Here is a 24645-nt window from a genome sequence, read left to right as displayed (position 1 = left end):
AAATTGGGGTCTACTGAAGAAGAGACTGTCGGGGCTGATGCTTGTGCTGCGCACGCCCGTGCATCACGTGGGCTCGCGGCCGGTCCCTGGGCGGGCAGGGGAGCTGTGGGGCTGGGGGTGGTTCCCACTCACCAAGCAACCATCTCACCTCGTGTGCTGGTGGGTTAGACACACACCTTGTGTGGCTTTCAAAAAAATGAGCATAAAGGGGAAGAAATTGGTCCGGTCCTGGACTCCCCCACCCCAGGGACGGCAGCAGAGTTTGCACGGTCAGGGCATTTGCTGCAGCCCCAGGACACCGTGTCCGGCCAAGCTTTGGGTCTGAACAAAAGAGGACAATGCCAGGACTTGCTGCTCTTAATCTCCTGATTACTGGTGGCTTAAACTTGCCTAATAGTTGGTTTATCCTGTGCTGCACATGCGCCCAGCACTGAACCTCTCTGAGCTTCCCCATTGCCCAGCCAGGTCACTGAGGAAGCTGAGGGTTAGGTGCTGTCTGCTCGGACACGCTGCCCAGGAAGCCCAAATCCCCAGTGTTTGTGACTGGTGTCCGCGCAGCGAAGCTCTTGCCCGATGTGGAGCCGTACGTGGTGATGGGAAGGAGGGTGGGTAAAACGCAGGTCTGCTTCAGACCTCCCACCAAAGCCAGGCTGAGCTTCCCCAGGGCTTGGCAAGACGCTGGCAAGCTTTTAATTGCAGCACTGGGCTATTCTTCTGCTGCTGCTGGTCCCCGAGCAATGGCTGATGAAGCAAGCTATTGTCGGCAGAGCTGGCCGGGGCGAAGCATCCTCCGCGGAGACGCCCATCCGCCCCAGCGCTCCTGCCTGCGGGGCCTTGGCAGAGGGGCCGGGTGTGCAAAGCTACTACCGAGCGTAGAGCCCCCATGACTGTGAGTAGCTCCATTGAGCTGTAGTAAATTCAGGGAAGCGGGCAGGTTTTTGGCCCCTTCCCAGGGCTGACGAGGAGCTGTACAGACCCACTGTAGGCATAGCCCTGCTCCTGGGCAGGGCTGGTGCAGCCCCGTGCCTCTGCCGTGGTTTTCTGCTCCCCTCTTTCAAACGGGACATTTAATGACGGCCAGGACATGATATTAGGTGCTCTCTCTTGTTTTTTGTTTAAAAAAAATTGAAACTCTATGACTGCATTTCCTTGGACCCGGCTCTTCAGTTTGTCATGCCTTCCCACCAGAAACGCACAACCCATGTTTGTATCCTATTGCAAAGAGATATTTACTAAATGAGTCTCTGCCAAGGGCTTGAGAAATATGTTTTCATTAAGAAAATTAAACTGACAAGTCCCTGGACAGCACATTAGTCCCATAATTTTTTTTTTTTAAGGCCAAAATGCAGCAGCTAATAATAATGATGAAATGTCCGTGCACAGCCAAATTACTAAAATCTACCCCGTGTTTTCCTGGAAAAGAATGTGGAGAGTTGGCAAACTTGGTTGTAGCTGGGGCTGTCGCCTGCTGAGTACAATGCTACCACTGCAAGATACCGAGCGGTTTGCAAGTTAAGCAACACCTTCAATCAGATGTGAGTCCCCATTTGTTATCCTTAAAGAATTTCAGCTGTATATATTATAGTAGTACTTTGGCTCTTTGTATTTATTTTAGAGGGCTATACTAAAGAACATTATAAACTCAGGCATGTCCATGCTATATGAAGTCCATATGCTGAAGCTTAATTTTAAATGCCATTAAAAAAGCACTTAACATTTACAATATATCAGTCCAGCTACTTTAGCAGCTTGGATGTGCTACAGTAAATGAAATGATTGAGAAAAAAAAGAAATTCAGAAGCTAGATGTTATAAAAATCCCCAATGCAGGACGGTTGCTTGGTATACACAGTAACTGTCAAATCGTGTCCATCCCATTTCTGGTTTTTAATCAATTTCTTCTTTTTTTTTGTTTCATTTTAAAATACCATTTTAAAGCCTAATTTAAAAAAAAAAATCTTGGCATTCAGATTGGATTCCTTATGCAATTTTTTTTTTCAATGTGTGAATTGGGCTGTGTATTCACAAATTGAAATGTCCTGCTGTATTTATCCAGGTGCTTACCTGTAGCAGGACAAGGTTAGGAGGAGTGCGGAGTTAATGAATGAAAATCAAATACGGACATTGGTAAACCACCCCTTTTTAGTCCCGGCTAATTACATGGTAAACATCTGGAATTTATGCAGGGTGGTTAAAAGGGTCGATTGAAATGGTTTCGAACAGGGCCCATTTTGTTGCCTTCTCCCAAAGCAACAACAAAATGGTGCTGCAGACCTGGGCTGACTCGGCCGGGCACAGGGGCAACGCGCAGGGAAAGGAGGGGTGAAGGGGAGGGGGCAAAGTGGCCTTGGTGTCTGATGGAGAAGTGACAGCAGAATCTGGACCCTTATGGGGTGGTTAGAATGACCCCAGGATGTAGCAATTCTCATCCTCCATCCTCTTACACCGGTGGAAAGGAGAATTTGCTGTTCTGGGTAGTTCCTTGAAGGCTGTGGTGAGCCACTTTGCTCAATTGACTTGTTTTTTTACTGGATGAGGAGGAGGTTGCGAAGATGGAGCCAAGAAGAGTTACTCTGAGGATGTGAAGTGCCTGGTCCTGCAAATCCTGGCTGCTGATGCAGTCTCGAGGGCTTGGGGGGCCCATTGCCTGTACCCATCAGGGCCATCTTTGGATTGCAAGACCAGACCATGATCATATATACTGGTTTCACAGCCATAGCTTTATAAAAAAATATTCTTTAATACTGCAAAGATTCTTTAGATATGTAAGATATATATAAATGTTCTTTAATAATACACTGGTTTATGTGATGTTCCCGTTTGGTGCCGGTTGCTACGTGTCCGCTGAAGTCAGTGATAAATCAGTGGGACGGGCGCGGTTTCAGCAGGGAGCTCTGCGGTGCTCCTGGCTCAGTGTGCCGTGAATTTGGGGAAGGAGCCTGCACCACCGCAGGGCTTAACCCCTGCTCTCCCCCCAGGCTTTGCCGATGCTCAATTTTCAGTCTGTGGCAGCGAATGCAGGTTCAGCTGCTGCCTTAGGAGAGGATGCAGTGGGACCTGGTGCCGTGGACGTTGGGAAGGTGTGAGTGAGGAAGCTGTGTGTGCTTGGTTCCTTCTGAAGTGTGGTTAGATCTTGTGACTGTTCATGCAACAGGAAATTTGCCCTTTTGAGGCTGCCATAAGCCACATGGAGCCTCCTGGGGCAGTGAGGGCTCCTGTCCGAGCCTCCCGTGAGGAGGGATGAATTGACCCCCCTCATATCTCTCTCTACACCCACTTTTTCCTGACACTGACCATTAACCCCCTCTATATGCCCTCAGCTCTATTTGTGCCCCATTTTGCACTAGCCCTGTGCAGCCTGGAAAGAGTGAGTTTAATTCGGGTGATGTATAAGCATCAATAATGTTTTGTAGCTCGTTTGTCCTAGCGTGAATTCATCACATGGTGGATCTGCCTTTTGGGGCACTGCTCCAAGTTTCCCTCCATTCCAGCGCTGCTCCAGGTCGCTCACTAATGTGTTAACCCTTTGCTTTTCCTAAGGAGGATGTTTCCTAGTTACAAGGTTAAAGTGACCGGAATGAACCCCAAGACCAAGTACATCCTGTTGATCGACATCGTCCCGGCTGACGACCACCGGTATAAATTCTGTGACAATAAATGGTAAGAGAACATTTCTGTTTGCCTTCTTTTCCATAAGAAAATTGCAATTGGATCGACTGTTTGCTGTGCAACCTCAGAAACCAACATAAATACCTTCCCACGGGAGGGATGCCAACGTCCCAGAACTCTCTTTCGTAGAGCAGCCATAGATAAAAGAGCCAATGGCTGGAAGTTAAAACCAGACAAATATAAAATAAAATGTTCTTAACAGGCTGGAACAAACTGCTAATGGAGGTGGTGGATTGTTTGTTTCCAAAGCGCTCAAGGTTGGATGTCTTTCCAGAGGAGATGCTTTAGGCCAAGCATAGGTTATCCGGCCATGTGCAAGTGTAAGAGGGTAAAGCCGCAGCTGGCATCATACCAGTGGCTGGACTAGATGATCTAATGGTCTATTTTGGCCTTAAAAATTAGGTATCTAGGTGAGTCGAGAAAAGTTTGAAATTCCTTTCTTCTACAGTAATACTTTGTTTTTAGGAGATCAGCTAGAAAGCAAAGCGTGGGATGGTTTACTCAGAGCCCTGGTTCAGCCATGCTGATCTGGCAGACAAAGGGAGCAGCAATTCTCCCAGTTCCAGACCAGTACCAGATCCAGTTTAGAGTCTTTTTATTTTAATTTATTCTTCCTCCAGAGTTTCCTTCTCTTCTGTTATTCTTCCTTTCCCTGTGCCTTTGATAGCAAAGTTGCTTACCCAAGCGACAGAATGATTTTTTTGCTTTCTGACGAAGGAAGCGTGTTGTTTTCTCTTTATTTTTCCCCCAAATCTGCCCAGCAGCCTCCTTCACTGCGACTATTCACTTTTCCCAAACCCTTCCACCGACCGCTGCCTGATGAAAAGAGCAATGGAAAACTTCATACTCAATGGGAACGAGCCTGGTGACATCCTATAAAACTGTAATAATTTACTTGCACATTAGGGCTGCTTTAGTTTAAAAAAAAATCCCTTTTCTGCTCGCTTTTGTCCTGGAGTGCCGCTGGGTAAGAGGAGTGGACTGAGGGCCTCCATGGCATGGTGGCCACTTTGTGTTTGAACCATTAAGCCCCAGATGATGGATAGTTTTTAAGTCTGTTTAATTCAGCTTTTGCCAGCCCTAGAGCTGTTTCCCCTTTTCATTTTATTGCAGCTGGAAAGTCTCTGTTGTTTTTGGTAATATTGCTTGTACTGGTGTTTTATAAGAGGAGAACAATGCACAGCCATGGGGGAGTCACCACTGAGTGATGTCTCGTGGCTGGGTCTTGTGCCCGTGAGAGCTGGTGGTGGTGGTGTGGGAGCAAAGGGAGCTGGCAGAGGGGCACGAGGGGCAGCACCGTGTGCCAGCACGCAGCTCCAGAGCGGGGAGCAGCCCCTTCCCACCGGAGCTGCTGCCTGGCTGGGGGCTGCGGGAGCCCTGCGTGGCTGTAGAGGGGGCACCCACACCGGTACCCACTCCTGCTCCCAGGTACCTTCTCCTGGGGAAGTGTGTGAGACTGTCTCCCCTTGCAGAAAGGCTTTTGAAGGCTTCATCCTCTCCAAAAAGCCAGACGAGATTTCATCTTTGACCAATCCCAACACAATTGCCATGTAGAGACAGTGCCCCGAGGAAATGCCACACGGGAGCACAGATGGGGTTACTCTGCCAGCCTGCGATGCTGAAACGAGGAGCCCTGAAACCCCATGAGCAGCAGGAGCCTCTCCGAGCCCCTGTGCCCCAGAGCACCCACCCAGGGCTGGTGGGAGGGTTGCTGGGTTGAGTTCCAGGACAAAACGCTCTCCTACGTCCGGGCTGGTGATGGCTGCTGAGATGATGCGATCTGTAACCACTGTGTTTGCAGGATGGTGGCCGGGAAGGCAGAGCCGGCCATGCCGGGGCGGCTGTACGTGCATCCCGACTCACCGGCCACGGGAGCGCACTGGATGCGGCAGCTGGTGTCCTTCCAGAAGCTGAAGCTCACCAACAACCACCTGGATCCCTTCGGACATGTAAGAGAGATGTTCTGCAAGGGTTTTGGTCGGAGGTGGGCCTGTGATGCCGAATTTGGGTCTGGGCGGGGCTGCTGGTTGAGATGTCCCAGTTAATTTAATAATGAGGAGCAACATTTATTTTTTGCTGTCAGTGCAGCTGGGTGGGGGAGTGTTTAATGCTGAGGGAGGGGGGCTGCTATTGCTGCCCTCCTGCTTCCCCAGCTCTTGGAAATGCAGCCTCTGACTTGCTCAGTCCTTGCCTGCCCGATGCCACTGACCTTTTATTTTCTGCCCAGGAACTTTCCAGGCAGCGCTGTGGGATTTTCATCCCAGCTGTTGCTGCGCATGGTACACACAGCTCACAGGAACAGGTTGCATAAACAGGTTGCATTATTTTTCAGGCTGGCTTTGGCAGCCCTGTAAAAGATGATGTATCTTATTTGGAAAAAAAAACCCAAACCCCTTAATTCATACATATTGTGAATGCAGAAGTGGGAAGTACACTGTTGTCTACCACATTTAATAACTCAGAACATAATAAAGGGCCCTTCCAGCCTGCCAGGCAAATGAGTGCTTGGATAATGCATATAAAAATACGAACCTGTCTGAGCTGAAAGTCACAGAAAAACAAACAAACCTCGCTGGCTGGAGGAAAGGGAGACAGAGTTTAGATCCTTTTAAGTTTAGTGCCATCAGCTCCTCCTAGTACCACAGGTAAGAGAATCTACTTTGTACCTTCAAATGTGGTTTTTCACCTGCCAGTCTTTGAAGCAGCAGCAGTTCTGGGGGTGAGGGGGGCTGTGAAAGGGTGCTGGAGAAGGGGAGTATCTGTCTTGCTCAAAATGATCATGCATCAAGCACCTAAAGAGCAGGTTTTCACGTGGAGTGAATTGTCCTGATGCCACCTAAACGCCATACAGAAAGTGTGACTCTGACTCAGCTAAATCAGATGGTGGGGTTGACTCTAGAGGCAGGGTGACCCTACCAGCTTAAAACGCTGTTAAAAATCCAGAATTTTTGCTGCCTTCATAATTTTGTGTGAATTTCGAACGTTAAGAAGCGCGTGCACCGATCCCGCGTGTCGCCGCCGCGGTGCCGCGGCAGAGCCGGGCTCTGGCAGCGTGACACGGTGATAACCCAGCCCTGCGTGAAGCCCTCGGCAGCGCCGGGACCTGACCCTCCCTCCCCACCCTACTGACCCCAATGAAACATGTGGGAACTTCAAAGGCTAATCAGGACCGTTTAATGCTGACGTTATTAATCACAGGCGATCTCTCCCCCTTCACTCTTCCTTAAGGGGGAAAGCACCACGGAAATGAAATGAAAACACACGCCTTAAGGGCTGCACAGTAAAAACTACATAAAGCCCCCAAGTGCCGACGTGTCGGTGTCAGCAGCCGTCCCGACCTGCTCGCTTTGCACGTGGCTTTTTTGCACCCCTGTGTTTTTCTCTGGGTTAACTGTGTAGCTTAATATATGACTGTTTACACTGTAAATGTAAACCATAAAACACGCTGGATGTTTCGACGTGGCCGTAAAACAAACAGGATGTGCAGTGTTGGTTTTGCAACTTTAAGCGTTTGCTTTTCCTGACTTTGTCATTTTTTTAACTGCGATTTTAACACTGCGTTTTAACAGGGAAGATTTTTTTCCCCCTGCCTTTTAAAAACCAGCCTGGTTTTCATCCCACAAAGCTTCCCTGGTGACACAGAGGGGACTCTGGGTTGTGTTTTGGGGCGATACCCGCAGCACGACGCAGCGGCCGCGCTCTGGATGAGCCCTGCTCGGTCCCCTCGTGCTGTGCAAGCCCCGTACCACAGCCCAGCACGTTCTGTCTCACGCTGCTGGGAAAACACCTGAAATAAATAACCTGTTCAGGTCACTGTGGGGTTCAGACAACCTGCCTGGCTAAATGGGACCTAGCCCCTTCTCAGACAGTTCCTCGTTAGGCTTCTAAATTAATCATCTGCTTTAGGGAAGGGGTACTCCCCTTTTTGCTGTGCACACAGAACTGGACTCTGTACCGGTGGGTGTGGGTTTTCCCATCAGTTCACGCTGGGAACTGTTCTCCCCCTGTTGCACGGGTGGCCGATGTCCCCGGGACAGGCAGTGCCTGCGAGGCGGCTGCCCAGCACGGCGCAGTCCTCCCAGAAAGGCATTGCTTTATGAATACCAACAGCTTCTCATTTCTAGGAATTTGTTCCCAGCGTTTGCAAACGCTCTCTTAAAGCTCCCTAAGAAAAACAAGTCCGAAAACCCGCAGGATTTGTTTGCCTTCTCGTGCTCCAGCGAAGCCTGCCTGCCATTTCCTTTTGTCTTTGATTTTCTCCAAACCTCAAAACCACGCGGGGTGATGATTCCTGCAGGCTCCCGCTGGTGCTTTTTTTGGTGTGCAGGAGCCAGCGCCGCGCCGGCTCTCCCTCCCGGGCACCCTTGGCTGCTGTGGGCACCCACAGGTGTCGTGGCGCCGGGATCCCTACCTGGAACCCACCGTCCCGGGCTCCAGCTCCTCCCAACGTCCCAAAATCCCACAGAGCCCAGCCCTGCCCGTGGCTCTTTGCTGCGTGTGAGCAATCCCCTCCAGCCCGTTGTGCTCCCATGTGTGGGGCTCGGACAGAAACCGCTTGCTGCTTGGGGGGCAGGAGGGGCGAGGAGGTGGGGGAGAGGCACATGGCGAAATATCTTTGCACTAAATACACCTTTTCTAGATTAACCGTTTTTTTGGTGGATGCTGCTGCAAGATTTTATTTGGGAAGAAAAAAAGAAGAGCTCTTCCAGCTGCCCTGCCTGTTCACCTGCCAGTTACGGTGGGGAGCTGATCCTGGAGTCAGGCTGGAGTGTGTGTGGTGTTGGGGGGGAGTGTCTCGTGAGAAGGATGTGGTGGATTTTATGGGCTCGTGGTCGCAGATGCAGCCGGAGCACGACAGGCTGCTGGGCTCTGTCCCCATCCACAACCACCGAGTGTGGCGTGGGCGCAGGTTTGAAGGGCAAACACGTCATGGCATGGGGTGCAGCCTCTCTGAGTGGGCTCCTGGGCACCCGGGATCTCACCTGAAAAACAGACAGGCAGAAATGTCTCATTATTGCAAAGAATCCGCTGATAAATGCCCTGACTCCATGCACTGTAATAGCTGCATAACATCAGGGACAAACAGCCCCACAGAGTTCACAAAGAGAAGTGTAGGTACATTTGGGCCTTAAAATAAGTAACTTAGCTTAATTAATAAGCCGTGGAGCTGAAGCCCTTGCTGCAATCCACGGAATTAGACTGAAGATTATTTCCTGGGCTGGAGGGAGGGGATGCCTTGCGGGCGGCGCTGGAAAGCCTCTCTTTCTGACATGAAACCCAGCCCATAAAACCCAGCCACCAACCAGCCCTCTTCAGCCTCAAAAAAACCCTCACTCCTGCTTCTTCCACTGTCCAGTTATCTGGTGGGGTAAATTATTAGTTACAGTCAGAGGCATTTTTCAATGCAGACACATAAAACCATAAAAATTTTAAATAAGAAGAAATGAAGCGCAGAGCTCCGTAATCTGCCTGTAAACCCCTCTGGTTGAGCAGGTTTTGTGGCAGGTAAGCCTGCGCCCAGCTCACGCACCATGGCCTGAAAATGTGGGCTGTATATTTTCCCTTGTGGGGGGATTTTTTGACCACGAAAGGCCTTAACAACTGAGAAATGCTCATGTTGAGAATGGATTAAGAAATCAGCAGCCGCTGTCATGTTTAGCTGCGGCGAGGTCTGTCTGATCCTAAAGGAAGCGGTGTAAGCCACCTCTGCTTAGAGCAAAATCTTAATTTATATATTTTCAAATCTTTACATGCAGAGATAATCAGCCTGATAGAGCCTCTGATTTAGGCAGGGCTGGTGAGTGACAGGGTTGGTGATTCTGGCAGAGCCGATGCTTCGCTCTCTAATGCCACGTGAACAACAGGCAGGCGCGCGCGGTCTGTCTGCGGAGCCAAAGGTACTCTCCTAAATGTCCCGTACCCATTCCCAGCGTGTTCTGCCTGGGAAGCACCTAGCTGTGCTTGCCAGGTGAAAAATGGGAACGACTCGTTCATCATGAGCCAGGTTATGTCATTGCAAGTGCTAAGGGATCGGTTGGGTAATAGCAGCCGTAGATGATGCGTAAGAATAACCTCTCCACTGAAAAGGGTAACATCACACTTGTAGTCCTCTGGGGAGGTTAGTTCAGGGCATACGGGGGAATATTGAGCGAGTCCTGACAAGTATCTCCGCAGTGATAAATGCTCATGAATGGAATTCCACTTTCTTCAGAGGTTTAAAGTATGTAAACAGCGGGGTGGAGGGCACCCGTGAGACCGTCCGTATGGCCGGCGAGCTGCGGGGCGGCGCGGGCAGCTCCGGGGCCGGCAGGTGAAGGATGCTCCGGGCCGGTGGGACGCTGCTGAAGGGGCACGGGGGGGATTTGCTGGGGGGCTTCGGCTTGGAAGGTTATTAACCACAGTGAGGTTATTCTGTATAACTCGTTTCAGTTAATCAGGCTTTTTTGTTGTTTTGCTGTTCAGGAAGGGTCCTGCTCCCATGGGATTGCGTGGGGCACAGGGCAGTGCCCTGCAGCACCGGCAGCGTGCCGTGCCGTGCCGTGCCGTGCCAAGCCGCCCGGCACAGCCAGCCCTCCCGCTAATGGTACATAATACATCAAGGTACAGAATAATGTACATAAAGAGACTTAATGTACCTTGAGGGGTGGTGAGGATGAGCAGCAAGGGCTAGAAACCACCCAGCAAGGGTTAAGCAGTGTCCTTAAACACAAAGGCTGCTGCCAAGAAGCAGAGGCTGTTAATTAGGGCAGGCTTTAATTTGGTTTTACACTCTGTACATGACAGGTAGGGAGGATGTGAGGACACCTTTCAGGCATTGGCGAGAGGATGAGCCGAGTGCCAGCTTTTGGCACGGCATCAGGAGATGCCTCCAGAGATGGGCTTTGCTTGGATTTCTCTCCTGAGGACCTTTTGAATGGGGTTTTTCAGCATCCAGAGGAGTTAACAGTGAGCTGGGTGGCAGCTCCGAGGGAAGCCCATCTCACCAGACACGATGTATCTGGAATAAAACCATATCTCGCTCTCAGGCCCCCTCTCCCCCCGATTTTAGGCAGGCTGGGAACACGCAAGGCCAGCGCGCGTAGGCGGGGGGTAACGCTGGGAACCGGCAGAGCAGCGAGCACATCACGTCAGGGGTTTCTGCTCTTGGTGGTGGTGTTAATGACTCCACTGAAATTAAACCTGTGCCAGAGGGATTAGCCTTTCTCATGGGCTTCTGCAGCCCGGCCAGCTTGGGAAGGGCGATAGCATCACATCAGTGTTTCTGGCAGGTTTCAGCTGGGACCAGAGCAATTGGAAATAATCCTCTTTTTTTTTTTTTACAGAATATATAAATATATTCCTGCAGAAAAAAAAAGACAAGTAATAAATGAAGATTAGAAGTAGAGTTTGTGGCAAATAACAGTTGAGATTTAATTTAATCCCCCCCAGCACAGTATTGCTGAGCTTGGTTACATTACATACCCTGTACCCGCCTCGCTCCTTGGCTGCTGGTGGAGGATTTAATTGCCACAATGGTCTTTATCTGCTTTTAAAGTGTGGGGTTATTTTAGTTTCTGAGACGTAACCTACTGAGCTTTAAAGCTACAGGGTATTACAGATGGTCTGTCATTTATGATAGCATTTTAAGTGATATTCCTGGTTTTCTTGACCCAAATCTGCTATTTACTGGCTATACTCTTTAGTGCTGACGAGTTTGTTATTCCTCTCCAGATTTATTATTTGCACACTTGGTTTTATTTGATAATCACTGAAAGACTTAATTTTTCCCCTGGTCTTGGAGTTCCCCTCTCATTTATTTTTCTATTAAATCAATTTTAGCATTTTTCTGTCTTTGCTCGTCAGGCGCACTCAGGCACTTTAATTAGGTTAGCATCCTAGTAATCTTATGAAACCCCACATTTTATTTAGAATTTTTTTTTTATTATTTGTTTGCTTTATGACTTGCGGCCAAGCAGTTTCCTCACCGGGTGCTGGTGTGAGGTTTATGTGCCGCCTCAGCAGCAGCCTCCCCGCAGCCAAAGGGATGGGGCTGTGGCAGCTCCCAGGCAAAGTCCTGCCTGGTGGGAAGAGACGTGGCCTCGCTGGCTGCGCCCCGCTTGGCTTCACTTAGAGCAGTGCAGCGGTAGCTCTGTAGCAAGAGAGCAGTTCCACATCCTTATTCTTAGCTAAAAACTCCTTTTTTATATATATATATAGCTATAAAGAAAAGATTTATATATTTTTTTATATTATATATACACATATATATATATGAAATTCTCATAGATTTCTTATTTTTAAATATATATATATATAAAATAAAATACATATAGTATATATATTTCGCATATATATGAGAAATCATATATATATATATATAACAGAAACCATATATGTTATGGTTTGTTATTCTGTGATATACAAATATATAAAGGATTTATATATATATATAAAAGATTCCTTTTATATATAGAATCATAGAATCATAGAATGGTTTGGGTTGGAAGGGACCTTAAAGATATATATGGTTTCTGGTTTTTATATATATATATATATATATATATATATGATTTCTCATATATATGCGAAATATATATACTATATGTATTTTCTTTTATATATATATATATATTTTAAAATAAGAAATCTATGAGAATTTCATATATATATATATATGTGTCTGTCCCACTACTAAACTAGCTTTTTTCTTAGTCCATTTAAAACCTGAAAAAAACCTTTTTTCCAGCCCTAAATTTGAATTCAATTTTTTTGGAGCACCTCTAAGTCTTCTGCTGAAAGAATATCCACGAAGAGATTATTTTCTTTTTTGTTGTTGTTTAACCATTCATTTTAGGAAATGTCTTAGAGCGGATCTGAGACATAGTGGTGCCCAAATAAATTATAAAGTTTTACATTGTCTGCTTTGATCCTGAAAAAAAACCACCCCACGGTGCGGAGCTGTGTGCGGCTGGGGACGGGGTGGGTTCGCAGGGATGGACAGACCCGCGTGTGCCATTTAAATAGCGGGGTAAGACGTGACCAGCGGAGCTCTTGGTTGAAAAGAAGATTTACATCTCTTGTGTTAAATCTTTTTGTTGTTACATTACTGGTTTATATGAGTCAAATGATTTTAGTAAAGTTTAACTCGAGTCAGATCCTGAAATCATCTTCCAGCCTTGGGTGGGGAGCTGGCCTGGAGTGGGGCCAGTGAGGATGTCACGGCTTGCCAAGGACCGGCTGTGTCCACGGGTGACACGAGGCCACGCAGCAGCATGGGGGGGCTTCAGCTCCCACACCCGGGGCCGTCCCAGCATCGCCCACCTGGGGTCTGCCCTCACCTGGGGCACGAGCGAGCGCGGAGGTGGGCTTCTCCTCCACAGCAAAGCCAGGAAACCCTACCAGGAATTTCAGCTGACATTAGATGAAAAAGGACCGAGGGGAAAACAAAAAAAATTCCAGCTTTGGCCCTCGCGTAAGGAACAATTTGTCTGAGCTCATGTTGAATCTTTTCCCAGGATTTTCCAGCCTTTCTTTTTTTTTTTCCCCGTCGCGTGGATTGCCAGGACAAACGTGTGGGTTTGGGAGGCTCTGGCAGCCCGGCGGGGAGCAGCCCAGCCGGCCGCGGGGTCCGCTCGCGGCGGTGGTGGGGGTCCTGCCCCTGCGGGGTGGGCTGGCTTGGAGCAGAGCGGGGTGAATCGTTTCCTGGAGGTGACTGAAAATAGATAGGATGGGGTTTAGGTAATTTTAGAGCTCGCCTTTCAGCTGCTGTTTAGAAGTTGTCTGAATATAGTGTTTTATTTGGTTGCACTCGATGATATTTAGGGGTTTTTTTTTTCCAACCTAAACCATTCTATGGTTTTAACTGCTTGCTTTGGGGTTTGCATCTCTGCAAGCTCGGGAGGTGGATGTGGTGAGGGCAGCTGTCCCGGGGCGGTGTCACTGCGCTCCCAGCACCGGTCCCCTGGAGACGTCCCGGTCATCATAGAGTCATAGAATCACAGAACCGTTTCGGTTGGAAAGGACTTTTAAGGTCATCGAGTCCAACCATTAACCTAACACTGCCAAGACCACCACTAACCCATGGCCCTCAGCACCACATCTACACGGCTTTTAAATCCCCCCAGGGATGGGGACTCCACCACTGCCCTGAGCAGCCTGTTCTGATGCCTGACAACCCTTTTGGGGAAGAAGTTTTTCACTAATATCCAACTTAAACTCCCCGGGCAGCTGGGGTGGCTCCTGCGCCAATGTCGTGGGGCATCTCTGAGCCCTTTACTGCAAAGAAAAGTTAGGTTTGGAATGGTTTATACCATCAATTCTCTAAATATTAATGGAGATGAACTGCAGCAGTGGTTGCGATGCTGGAAGAGCCTGCTGAATGATCAGGTTTTTGTTCTGGTCCTTCGTGCCTCAGCTCAGTGTCCCCATGTGGGACCGGGGCCAGCCTCAGCTCAAAGGCTTTTTGAAAGAATAGAAGGAAGGAAAAAAGAAGCAGAAAATATATTAAAATGTGAGATTTTTATATTAGTTATGTGATCCCCCGGGAGCAACCATAAAATTGTGTGGCTTTTTCGTAGCCATTTACCATTGAATATAAAAAGGGTAGTTGCCATAACAACCGCTGCATCATATGCCATCTGATACCGTGGTGAAACAGGGAGCACTCTTAAATCAACTCCCCAAATTTCACATAAAAGTAAATACATTTTACTGGTCATTTCAAGGCAAGTTTGCCTTGCGACAAGCAACGTGGTGCCACTACCCCGCTGAGCTTCAGGCCTCTGGGCCTGATCCTGCAAACTGGCAAATGTCTTCAGGCCCTGAGGCCTACATTGCTCAGCAACGTGGAGATTAGATGCTAAAGGAGTATGTTTTCCTAAGTGAAATTACATGGAAGGAGCAATTGACACCGTATTTTTTTGACATTTGTTGCTGACTGGGGAATGCCAAAAAAATGAAGCAGTTGAGCTCTATTGCAGCTGAAGCTCCAGCTGCCAACTGCGTGATCAGCACAAAGGAGGGAAACAAGGGGGGGAAAAAAAAAAGATGTTTGTGTAAGGTCACGTTTGACTTTGGATGGCGATGATGGGAGATGGGATCCCTCCAGGGGCCCACGTTGGGATGTCAAGCCAATATCCAAAATTTGGGGTTGTCCATCTAATTTGAGGATTCTGGTTGGGATCTGTTTGATTTACCTTTTGTTCTGGGGTTGTTTTTTTTTAAATACAGGAAAAAAAATTATATTTATTAGACTCCTAAATATGCCGCCATTTCATATAAGCTGAGCTGTTTCTTTCATAGGCAAATAGCAAGATCACCAAGTTGCAGAGAGAGGCTTCCTGTTGTGTGTGACAGTGTCTAGTACTGATTTAATCTCCCCATGCCCTCGCAATGAAAAAGATACGTGCAGGAAAATATAAAGTCACTATTTTAGCATCATCTTTGAGGCTGAGAGCTCCTACACCACCCTCTGTCCCTCTCAGTGCTGCTGCTGAAGCCCTCCCTGCCCAGCACTGACCAGCAGCGGCCGTGCTCTGTCCCCTCAATTAAAATACTTCTCATTTTTGACACAATTCTTTAAGTTAATCTTTCCACTGATGTTCGTCATTGGAGTGGAATTTACATTTGTTTTGTGTATTTTTAGCCAGTGACCAGTTTTCCACAGCAGCCTTGAAAACTATTTAGCCTGAATTGTTGGCATTTCACTTTGCACAGGCACAGTGTTCTGTAGCTAAGGGTTGGGAGGCTTTTTTGGGGTGATCTCTAGGGTTTTTGAATGCACAAGGCTTACACCAAGCACAAGTAAGGAGGATGTGTGTGCAGACACAGCCTCTGTACATGGGTTCTTGTTCTCAAGCCTGTGAAATGTTGGTTGTGGGCATGTGGAGAGTGGTCGGTGCCCCCAAAAAAAGATATGAGCAATCACCCACGCAGCCGGCACAGGGAGGCCAGCAGAGACAGCACCACGGCTTCCCATTTTCATCCCCAATCTGATGTGCTGACCGCTCTGCCAAATAACTGACGGGATTTTTTTTCTCCGTCATATGAGAATGATGTATTTTTATGAGGCTTGGCTTTGCTGGAAGCTGTTCCCCATCCCTATCTGTGGACGCTGACTCCATGAAGTTAACCTCAGGGCTCGACGGTTCTCATATCTATTAATCACGTCTCGTGCTCAGCGATGGCTGTTCGGCTTTGATCTGGCACATCTCAAGGCCGTCTCCTTTCATGGTCCCCACACTCAAAGAATTCAGCACTTTGCAACGGGTACTTACACGGACACACATATTCACTTCGGTGCAAGGGACAGAAAAGCCCAACCTTGTAAATGCAGTGGGCTAAATTAAGCCATTTAGGGGATTTTTTTCCCCCCACAACCATCCCACATATATCAAGAATTTCACAATGACCCTCCAGGCAGGTTTGCAGCCACAACTGTAACCTTGAGCATGTGTCAAAAATATTTTCCTGAATGGGTCTATCAGGCTCCAAAAAGTAATGTCTTGTTTATTTTGGAACTTGTTTGGATGCCTTGCATTTAAAGAGGTTATAAAAAGAAAGAAAATGATTTTTAAGGTGGTCATTACAGCCCAGTGGATATTACTTTGGAGGGGGAATACAGACTATTCACCCAGAGCATATCGAAACTTGGGTTCCTAGTTTTCCCTTTGGAAATCTCAGTTTAAGATTGTTTTCTTTATCCTACTGTTGACTTGCTCTGACTCTGGGGACAAGTCACCCATCCTTGCTAGACATGGGCAGGCAGGGACAGGCAGTGAGGAGAGCTTCTGCTCCAGACAACCATTATTTATCAGCTTGGCTCGACTCTTAATTATTAAAAATTAAAATGCCCTGTCTTATGGAAGTCTCAGCCCTCTGGTGTTATTCATCTTGGCTTTGTTTTACGAGTGGCTGATACATGAAAGCAGAGAAAAGGCTCCAAACTCAAACCTGAGCCGACCCTCTCAGATCTACGCCCTGCACATCAACAGCCGCAAAGTGGTTAAGAGACTTGATGCAAAGCTGATAAAATGCCAAAAATTCCTCATTCTCTCTCTTGGGGAGCAGGGAGGGTTGTCTGGAAAATGTCAACAATAAAAATTGCATTTAAGTGGTATATAATGCAGCCAGCTACTGTGGGCAGAGTTACGTGCAGCCAGACGAAGGGGTTTAAAGAGCACAAGTTCCCTACGCTCCCCCCACCCCCCTCATCCCAGCTGGAGCCCATGGAGCAGTGCCGCTGCTGTGAGTCTCCTCAGCATGGACAGGTGTGAAACAGGAAGGGTCCTGAGCATTAATGCTGATCATGGAGCAAATGTCTTCTGTTTTTTGACAATTCTCATTTAAAATTGGCTAAATCCACAATTAGTGTAAACTGATGCTGCTCTGCTGCGTTGTGTACAACTGTCTGTCCGTCCGTCCATTTATCAATCCATCCATCCATCCATCCATCCATTCATCCATCCATCGATCCATCCCTCCATCCATCCATTGATCCATCCCTCCTTCCACCCATCCATCTATCTACCCATTTATCAACCACCAGTTGAAGAAGCCACCCATTGCGGTCTTCCCTACTTGGCCCTTTGCCCATGTCTCCATCGGGGATGGACGTGTCCTTGCTCGCTGCTTTGGGCACCCCAGTAAGGGGAGGGGTGTCCACCTGGCTGGAGATCCCCTCACCTCTAGGACCAGCCAGGCTTGGGGAAGGACAGAGTCCATTAGCCCATTTGGGAGAGGGAAGAAGAGATTGAAAAGGGTTATGCCGAGAAAACAAGAAGAAAGCAGTATTTCTTCTTTGTTCAGTAAAAGGAATAAAGGCTTTCCTTAAAACTATTCAATTTCTTAAAAGAAATTCCATTTCTTAAATCCATTTTCTTCTGGGCACATCCCTTCTTTGTGGAAGAACAATGCTGTGGGGACATGGCTGAGGGTCAGGCCAGCTGCTCCTTGCTTGGGCAGCCCCTCATGCTCCATCGGGAGCCCTGCGCTGGCCTGAGCCCGGGCTGTGCAATCCCCTAACCCTGCCGAAAAAAGCCCTTGGCCGGCTCCTGCCTCTCACTTGCAGAGCCTCGAGAGGAGGGCAGAAGCTGTGGGGTGGCTGCAAGGGGTGCCCAGACCCAGCCACCCGCGCGGAGCCACTCCACAAACAGGAGGGGAGAAAAAAAATCTCCTCTTTTGTAGTTTTCTTTTACCAGCAGATAAAAGAAAAATAGATTGCTTTGGTTTTTTTTTTTTTCCCCTGTGGTTTGTGTGATTTTTTTTTGCCTCTGCTGAACTGTGGATTTTTCAGCTCAGTAAAGTATTTACTAGGAATCTTTATGGACCAGTCTGCTGGTGAATTATAGATCGCACAGCTTCAGCATGAGCTGGGAAAAAAATTTATAGCTTTTTTTCCACCCAGACTGACTCTGTCCAATAGCAACAAGAAAATGAGGGTTTACCAGGAAAGCTTTAAGATCAGTTCTGCTTGCCAGACCCGAGCAGCAGCTACCTTCTCTGTCTGGGTTCATGTGCATTTACATAATGTAATTTTCCCCTCTAATTTGAAAGCACAGCTAAAGCTGAGTGCGAATGGGCTTTTGTGTCCTGCTAGTAAAGTTTGTTGAATAGCTATGGCTTGTTTTTTGTTTTTTTGTTTTTTTTTAAATTAGATTTTTCACTTTAGCATCAATTATTTTTCAGATCATTCTTAATTCAATGCATAAATACCAACCACGACTGCACATTGTGAAGGCAGATGAGAACAACGCTTTCGGGTCGAAGAACACAGCCTTCTGCACCCACGTTTTTCCGGAGACGTCCTTTATATCGGTGACCTCCTACCAGAACCACAAGGTAAGCAGCTTTTCTGCCTAAAGGTGCTTCATTTCTGTTTGAGGACTTTGCCGCCGGCTGCGAAATGAGCTTCCAAACTGCAGTGCTGCGCTTCGAGGGTCTGTTTGCTCGGAGGGAGGGGGAGAGCCTGTTGTGCTGCTGCTGTGCAGCAGAAAACTCCTGCTTTAAAGGAGAAATTTCCCCCCCAGCCCTGTAAGCGTTAAGCAAGAGTGACGAGGCAGGGGGTGCAGCTACGGAGCAGGACGAGCATCGCTGGGTGACAGTATCTTGGCGAGCCCAGATGCGAATGAATCGGCATGCTCCTGGACGCTGAGATGTCACTCAAACCAGCAAGCAAATCTAATAATGACCGGCAAAACTTCCTCATAAATCTACAGTGAAAAGTAATTATAGTGTGTGTAACACTAAGAGCATTCTCTGTGGGTAGCACACGAAGGCAGGAGGGGGGTTTGGGTTTGTTTTGGGGGTCTGCGCGGTGGCTGTGTGTCACGGACACCTGGGTGCTGTGGGGTTTGGCTCCTTTTCTGAGTGGGTTGATGGTGGCTGCAGTGGGTATCATTCCAGCTGAGGATTTTACCAGCCCTGGTTGCTAGCAGGATGGACAGTGCTGTGACAGTTAATTGTCACCTCCCCGTGACAGCGGGTGCACAGTCACCACACAGGGAGAGGACGTCAGGCAGGGGATGGCAGGGCTCCGTTTGCAGTCCTGTACCGACCTGCCTGCCTTTGCACGAGCTCCTGCTCCCCTGCAGTGCTCCTGATGGTGAAATCCGACTGCGGGGTTGTCTGAGGATGAACTGGAGTTTTTAAAGTACGTTGGGATTCATAAATAAAGGTGCAGCACAAAGTGGCACCGCCAGAGCCCTCCCGTCACCCCCAGTGGGACATCTGCCATCTGTTACTGCATCAGCTCTTTTTCTACACATTCTTAGGCAAATACTACAGGAACAGGAACACATGTGAAATTCCTCCTCCCCAATAATCTGACCAGACCTTTTCCTCCCAAGCAGGATGCCTGTGTGCCCTTTGATGCTTGAAGCATAGAGTCCTTGCAAGATTTTGCAATTAGTGAGCCAGTTAAAAGGCTCAGAGCAGAAACATGGATGTGTGTGTTATGGTAAGACAGGGGGAAAAAAAAAAAAAGTCCCTATTTGGACACTGAAGTGAATCCTGTTTGAAAAGTTGTAGCTGTTGGTGTAAAATGACCAGTTGCCCAAACACGGTTAACCAAAAAGAGTTATCTAATACCTACTTAAAATGTCTCGCGTGTCAATAGTGCCTGTCATCCCTAAGGTGCCCAAAGTTCTTCGTAAGCTTAACACTTCCACTGTCACTGCCTCACAACCGCTGCTGGGGGCGGCTGGTAGGTGGGTGGCAGCACAGGGTGGACCTGACGGATTTAGGGGAGATGCCCCAGATGAACCCTAATTCTTTTGCAAAGATCCTGTGAGGAGGATGCTGCCTGGCTCTGTGGTCTGCTGGGGGGGGCTGGACGCAGGCTGGAAGGGGCTGGAGGCCACCTGGCGAAGGGGAGCATGGGGGTCTGCAGCAGAGGAGCGGAGGCAGAAGGTCTCTCCACAACCTCACTGTGGTCTCGAGCAAATTGCAGCCTCAGAGAATTATCCGAACGGTTTTACTTATTCTCTTAGGTATTAACAATTAAAAACCTGGTCTGGGAATTTTTCAGAAACCAACCACTGAATGATTTTTAGCTCAGAAATATCCTGCTAGCAAAAAGTGTCCTTGTGAATAATCATCTTTCTAAACAAAAAATGAGAGTCTTGGTGACAGAGCTGGCGGTGGGGCTCCCAGCGATGGAAAGCCGATGATAGAGGCTGCCCCCAGTACAGCTCGCTGAGGAAGGTGTAGGTGTTTACCCAAAACTCCCTCCTGGGTTGGATGAAGCCGGGGAAAGGTGACAAGGAGGGAGTGAAGCCCTGATTCTGCTCAGGTCAGAGGAAAACAGTCACTACATAACAAAATTAAATTAAGATGTACAAACCTGATGCTGGGCTGTGGGTTAGGAAGGGCCGTACGGTTCTCGTGGTCCATCACCTGATGGGGAGCTACCCCGGAGCCACTGTGGGCTGCAGGAGCGGAGAGGAAAAGCTCCAGCCCTCGAGGCTGGTTAAATTCACATGTCACCACCTTCCTTCCCGCTGTTTTCTCAGGAGGTTTTTTTTGGTAAGGGGTATTTTTCAACATTGCTAAAAGTGTAGTTGTTAGTTATAGCAACACTCTCGCAAAATCACCCGAACGCAGACCCTGGTTGTTACCCTACAACTACTGAATATTTTTAAAGGAAACTTCACACATAAATTTTTAACAGAATTTTCATGAAATGGCAGAGCTTTCACAGTTCCCTTACAAAAGCTGAGACCCATCAAAATTAAGTCTAGTCTAAGTCAATTCTAAGGCATTTTGACCCTTCTCATACACTGCAGCTCCTGAGGGGAAAGGCAGTTCTTGCAAAAGGCAGCAACTTTCCCTTGCCCCAAGGCAATTCACTTATGTTATGAGTCTTTTCACAGAGGAAAAATGACTGAATGAAGAATGTGAAGATATATAAAATTATTAGGGAAGTGAGGGAGAGCCACACCGTAAGGAATAGGGGTCTCTACCATGGAGATATAAGAAATCTTTTAAATCAGACAAGTATCTTCTCACTAGCAAGGGCCCAGAACAAGAACACAGGACCCAGACTTAAGGAAATTTGCATTCCTGTCCTCATTCATAATCAGCAATTTTGTCAGCTTTAAAAGCTGCTTCTGCAAGATCTAGCACCAAACGTCACAGCTCAGTTTCTCTCTCAGCTCTGAACGCAGAAACACCGACGCTGCCACCGCATCTTTAGATGGCTGAAACCCTCATGGACTCTGCATTTTGCAGGGTGTCACGTAGGACAGGGCACCCACAGGCCTACAGCCCCTGACCTGCTGCTGCACCTATTGGGTTGATCTATTTTCAAACGCTTTACACTTGGTTTCATTCTTTTCAAGATAACCCAGCTGAAAATTGAAAACAACCCCTTTGCCAAGGGATTCAGGGGCAGCGATGACAGTGACCTGCGCGTGGCACGACTGCAAAGGTACGGCTGGCACAATGCCAGTTATAGCCCTGAAAAGCTCCTCCTGTAATTCAGTGCCACGCTCTGCGCGTTGGTGCCGTGCTTGCCCACGCCGAGCAGAGCGTGATGAGTGCGAGTTCATCCTATTTGGCGAAGGCTGTTGGTGTCATTGGATGGAGATGCTCTAGGGAAGCCAAGCTAATATTTCATCTTTCTGTTAATGCTGCTTGCTGCCTAACTGGTAATAAGTTTTCTCATCTCTTTTAGCAAAGAATATCCAGTAATTTCCAAAAGCATCATGCGGCAGAGGTTGGTGTCCAGTCATGGCCAGCTTTCAGCAAAGCCAGATGTTAACCCACTTCACGGGAATCACCAGACCCTTCAACATTATCAGTATGAGAACGGTGCTCACATGCAGTTTGCAGCTTCAGATACTCAAGATCTGCCACTCAACACCTTCACAGCACAGAGAGATTCAGGGCTCTTCTATCATTGCCTAAAAAGAAGAGGTAACTCGTTTTTACAGCTAGAAAAATACTACAGCAAATAAACCTAAGAGCAAGAGCACTGGAAGCTCACCGCTAATTCCAGTTCATTTTGGATCAGTCTCTTAGGCCTTGATCTTCAGAGATACTGACGTGATTGAAGTGTTTTGGAGGGTCAGGGCCCAAGAGCTGGGTTTTGGGCAGTTATTAGCGGTTTTGTCCCGTAGAAGGCAAATTCAGACTCTGAGAGCTGAAAAAAATAATCAGGAAAATTATCCATTGTTAGAATCAGTTGAATTAACAATTGTTTGGAGGAGGCTTTATCTGTCCTGAGATGTTCTGACACTGCCATTAGCGTTAATGAAATTATACACGATCAGCACTTTTCCAGGACGAAGGTGTTAGTAATTCTCTCGTTGTCTGCAGATCAGCGGGACCGTGGTAGCTGTGTGTAAGCATCCCTTCTTATCCACTAGTTCTCAAGTCTAAGTGAGCTGTAACTACATTCTCTCCCTTTTAGTCCAGCATCAGATGAGATCATGGCATGTTTTAAGTTAAATGGAAAAATTTTGCACTGAAAAAAATCCTTCTATTTGCATGTCTCGTTGGCCACTAATTTATTTAAGCTGTGAGAATCCTCTGATCATGGGCAAATGAAGCACCAGTAATGAGGGCTGCAAGGCAAATGTGTAATTTTAGCAGATGTTTAATCTGCAGATGAATTCACTAATTCATCCAGAGAATATTCCTAACAATTAACAGAAAGCTGCTGGGAAACACGGGCATCGTAATCTGCCTGAGAGGGGCTACAGCTTCTCAGCGCAAAGCTGAGGGGAAGGACCGATGACTGGGAAAGGGCTCCTTTATCTGGAAATATTTCTGCAGCGTTTGACGTGAATATCTGGGAAATGTATCGTCATTTTTGTAACGACAGGAAGGCAGGCTGCGATAAGACCCTTTAAGAGACTTCTTGAATTTGTCAGGAGTAACACTGCGAGGGCGTCAGGGACCTCTGTTATCTGGATGAACCTGAAGTAGTCTCTGATGTGAGAGTAGTAGCCCAAGTCACTCACTTAACCTGACGAATGTCACCAGAATGCTTTGAGGCTGAGGGGATTAGCCTGACATTTGCAACACAATGTCTTTTTGATGTTGTACATTGTCTTTCCAAACTAAAATGGTTTAACTGGATTAATCTGGAAAAAAGCACCAGTTACTTAGCGAAATAATCGCAGATTGCATGCCCGGCTTCCAAGGGGACTCCATAAAACCTCCCCAGGCTCTTACCAGGTTGCTGTTAAACACCGTCGCTCTGGGAGCTGCTCCTGAACACGCATTTTTTTTGTTTGCAGAAAGCGCTCGGCACCTGGACCTGCCCTGCAAACGCTCCTACCTGGAAGCCTCCTCTTCTGTAGGAGACGATCACTATTTCCGCTCCCCGCCGCCCTACGACCAGCAGATGTTAAGCCCTTCCTATTGCAGCGAGGTGCCTCCGAGGGACGCGTGCATGTACTCTGGTTCTGGGCCCGAAATCGCTGGCGTCTCCGCGGTCGACGACTTGCCGCCTCCACCTCCCGCCTTGAGCTGCAATATGTGGACTTCTGTCGCACCTTACACCAGCTACAGTGTTCAGACAATGGAAACTGTCCCTTACCAGCCTTTCCCCACTCATTTCACTGCCACCACCATGATGCCGCGGCTCCCGTCCATCGCGGGCCAAGGCTCGCAGCCACCAGGTAACAGCCACTTCAGTGTCTACAACCAGCTGGCCCAGTCTCAGGTCCGGGAGCGCGTTCCTTCTTCGTCTTTCCCGAGGGAAAGGGTGCACCCGTCTGTGTGCGAGAGAAAACCCCCCTCTCCGCACCTAAACGCGGCGAACGAGTTCCTGTACTCACAAAGCTTTTCCTTGTCGAGGGAGTCGTCGCTGCAGTATCATTCAGGGATGGGGACTGTGGAGAACTGGACTGACGGATGACTCTGACGGCCAAGCGATGCCACAGCCAACGTTACTGCTCCAGGACAGTGTTCAATCAGTGTTGATACCTGTGGGTAACTTGCACTTCGGTGAGACAAATGTGCATTTCCAGAGGGATTTGTGTGGGTGAAGAGCTTGTATCTTCAGCCACACAGAGCATTACATCTCCTGTCTTGGTGGGCTGGATTCATCAGTCTCTTACTGACTCCCGAATAAATTAATTCTCGCGCCTTCATTACTGATCCAGTAGAAACCATCTTCATGATTAACAAGTGAAGTAGCCAGTCATATTCTTTTGCTTGTAATATTAAACATCCATGAGCAAATTTTGGCTATTTGGGAAAAAAGATGAGCTTTACTTTTATGGTACTTGGTTCATGGAGTCACAGCATCCCAAAACTCAAAGGAAAAAGCGATCTGTCCGGTTGCGTAGCTCCAGGACTGCTGAGGCAGCACTTCTTTAGCTCTTTTTAGCTGTAGAAATTCCTTCTTCCTCTGGAAGTGACGGAGCCGTAGGAGTGCAGGGGCTGGTGGGGAGGCTCGGCGGCGGGGTCAGGGAGCTGCGGTGCCGCTCCGGTACCTCCCCGGCGCAGCGCAGGGTTCGTGCCATGGCGCGGAGAGGAGGAGGCACCG

General features: G+C 48.1%; 1 protein-coding gene across 1 annotated transcript in view; it reads left to right on the top strand.

The window, feature by feature from the left end:
- TBX4 (T-box transcription factor 4) overlaps positions 1-24012 on the top strand; it is a 38653-nt gene extending 14641 nt beyond the window's left edge. Inside the window, exons 4-9 of the mRNA XM_068415874.1 lie at positions 3540-3659; positions 5470-5617; positions 18333-18485; positions 21485-21573; positions 21820-22061; positions 23390-24012. Of these exons, the coding sequence (XP_068271975.1) occupies positions 3540-3659; positions 5470-5617; positions 18333-18485; positions 21485-21573; positions 21820-22061; positions 23390-24012 (1375 nt within the window). The remainder of the gene's footprint in view (positions 1-3539; positions 3660-5469; positions 5618-18332; positions 18486-21484; positions 21574-21819; positions 22062-23389) is intronic.
- The last annotated feature ends 633 nt before the right edge of the window (positions 24013-24645 follow it).

This window comes from Nyctibius grandis, chromosome 18 (genome assembly GCF_013368605.1).
Source record: "Nyctibius grandis isolate bNycGra1 chromosome 18, bNycGra1.pri, whole genome shotgun sequence".
NCBI lineage: Eukaryota > Metazoa > Chordata > Aves > Nyctibiiformes > Nyctibiidae > Nyctibius > Nyctibius grandis.
This window is presented reverse-complemented; position numbering and strand designations above follow the sequence as displayed.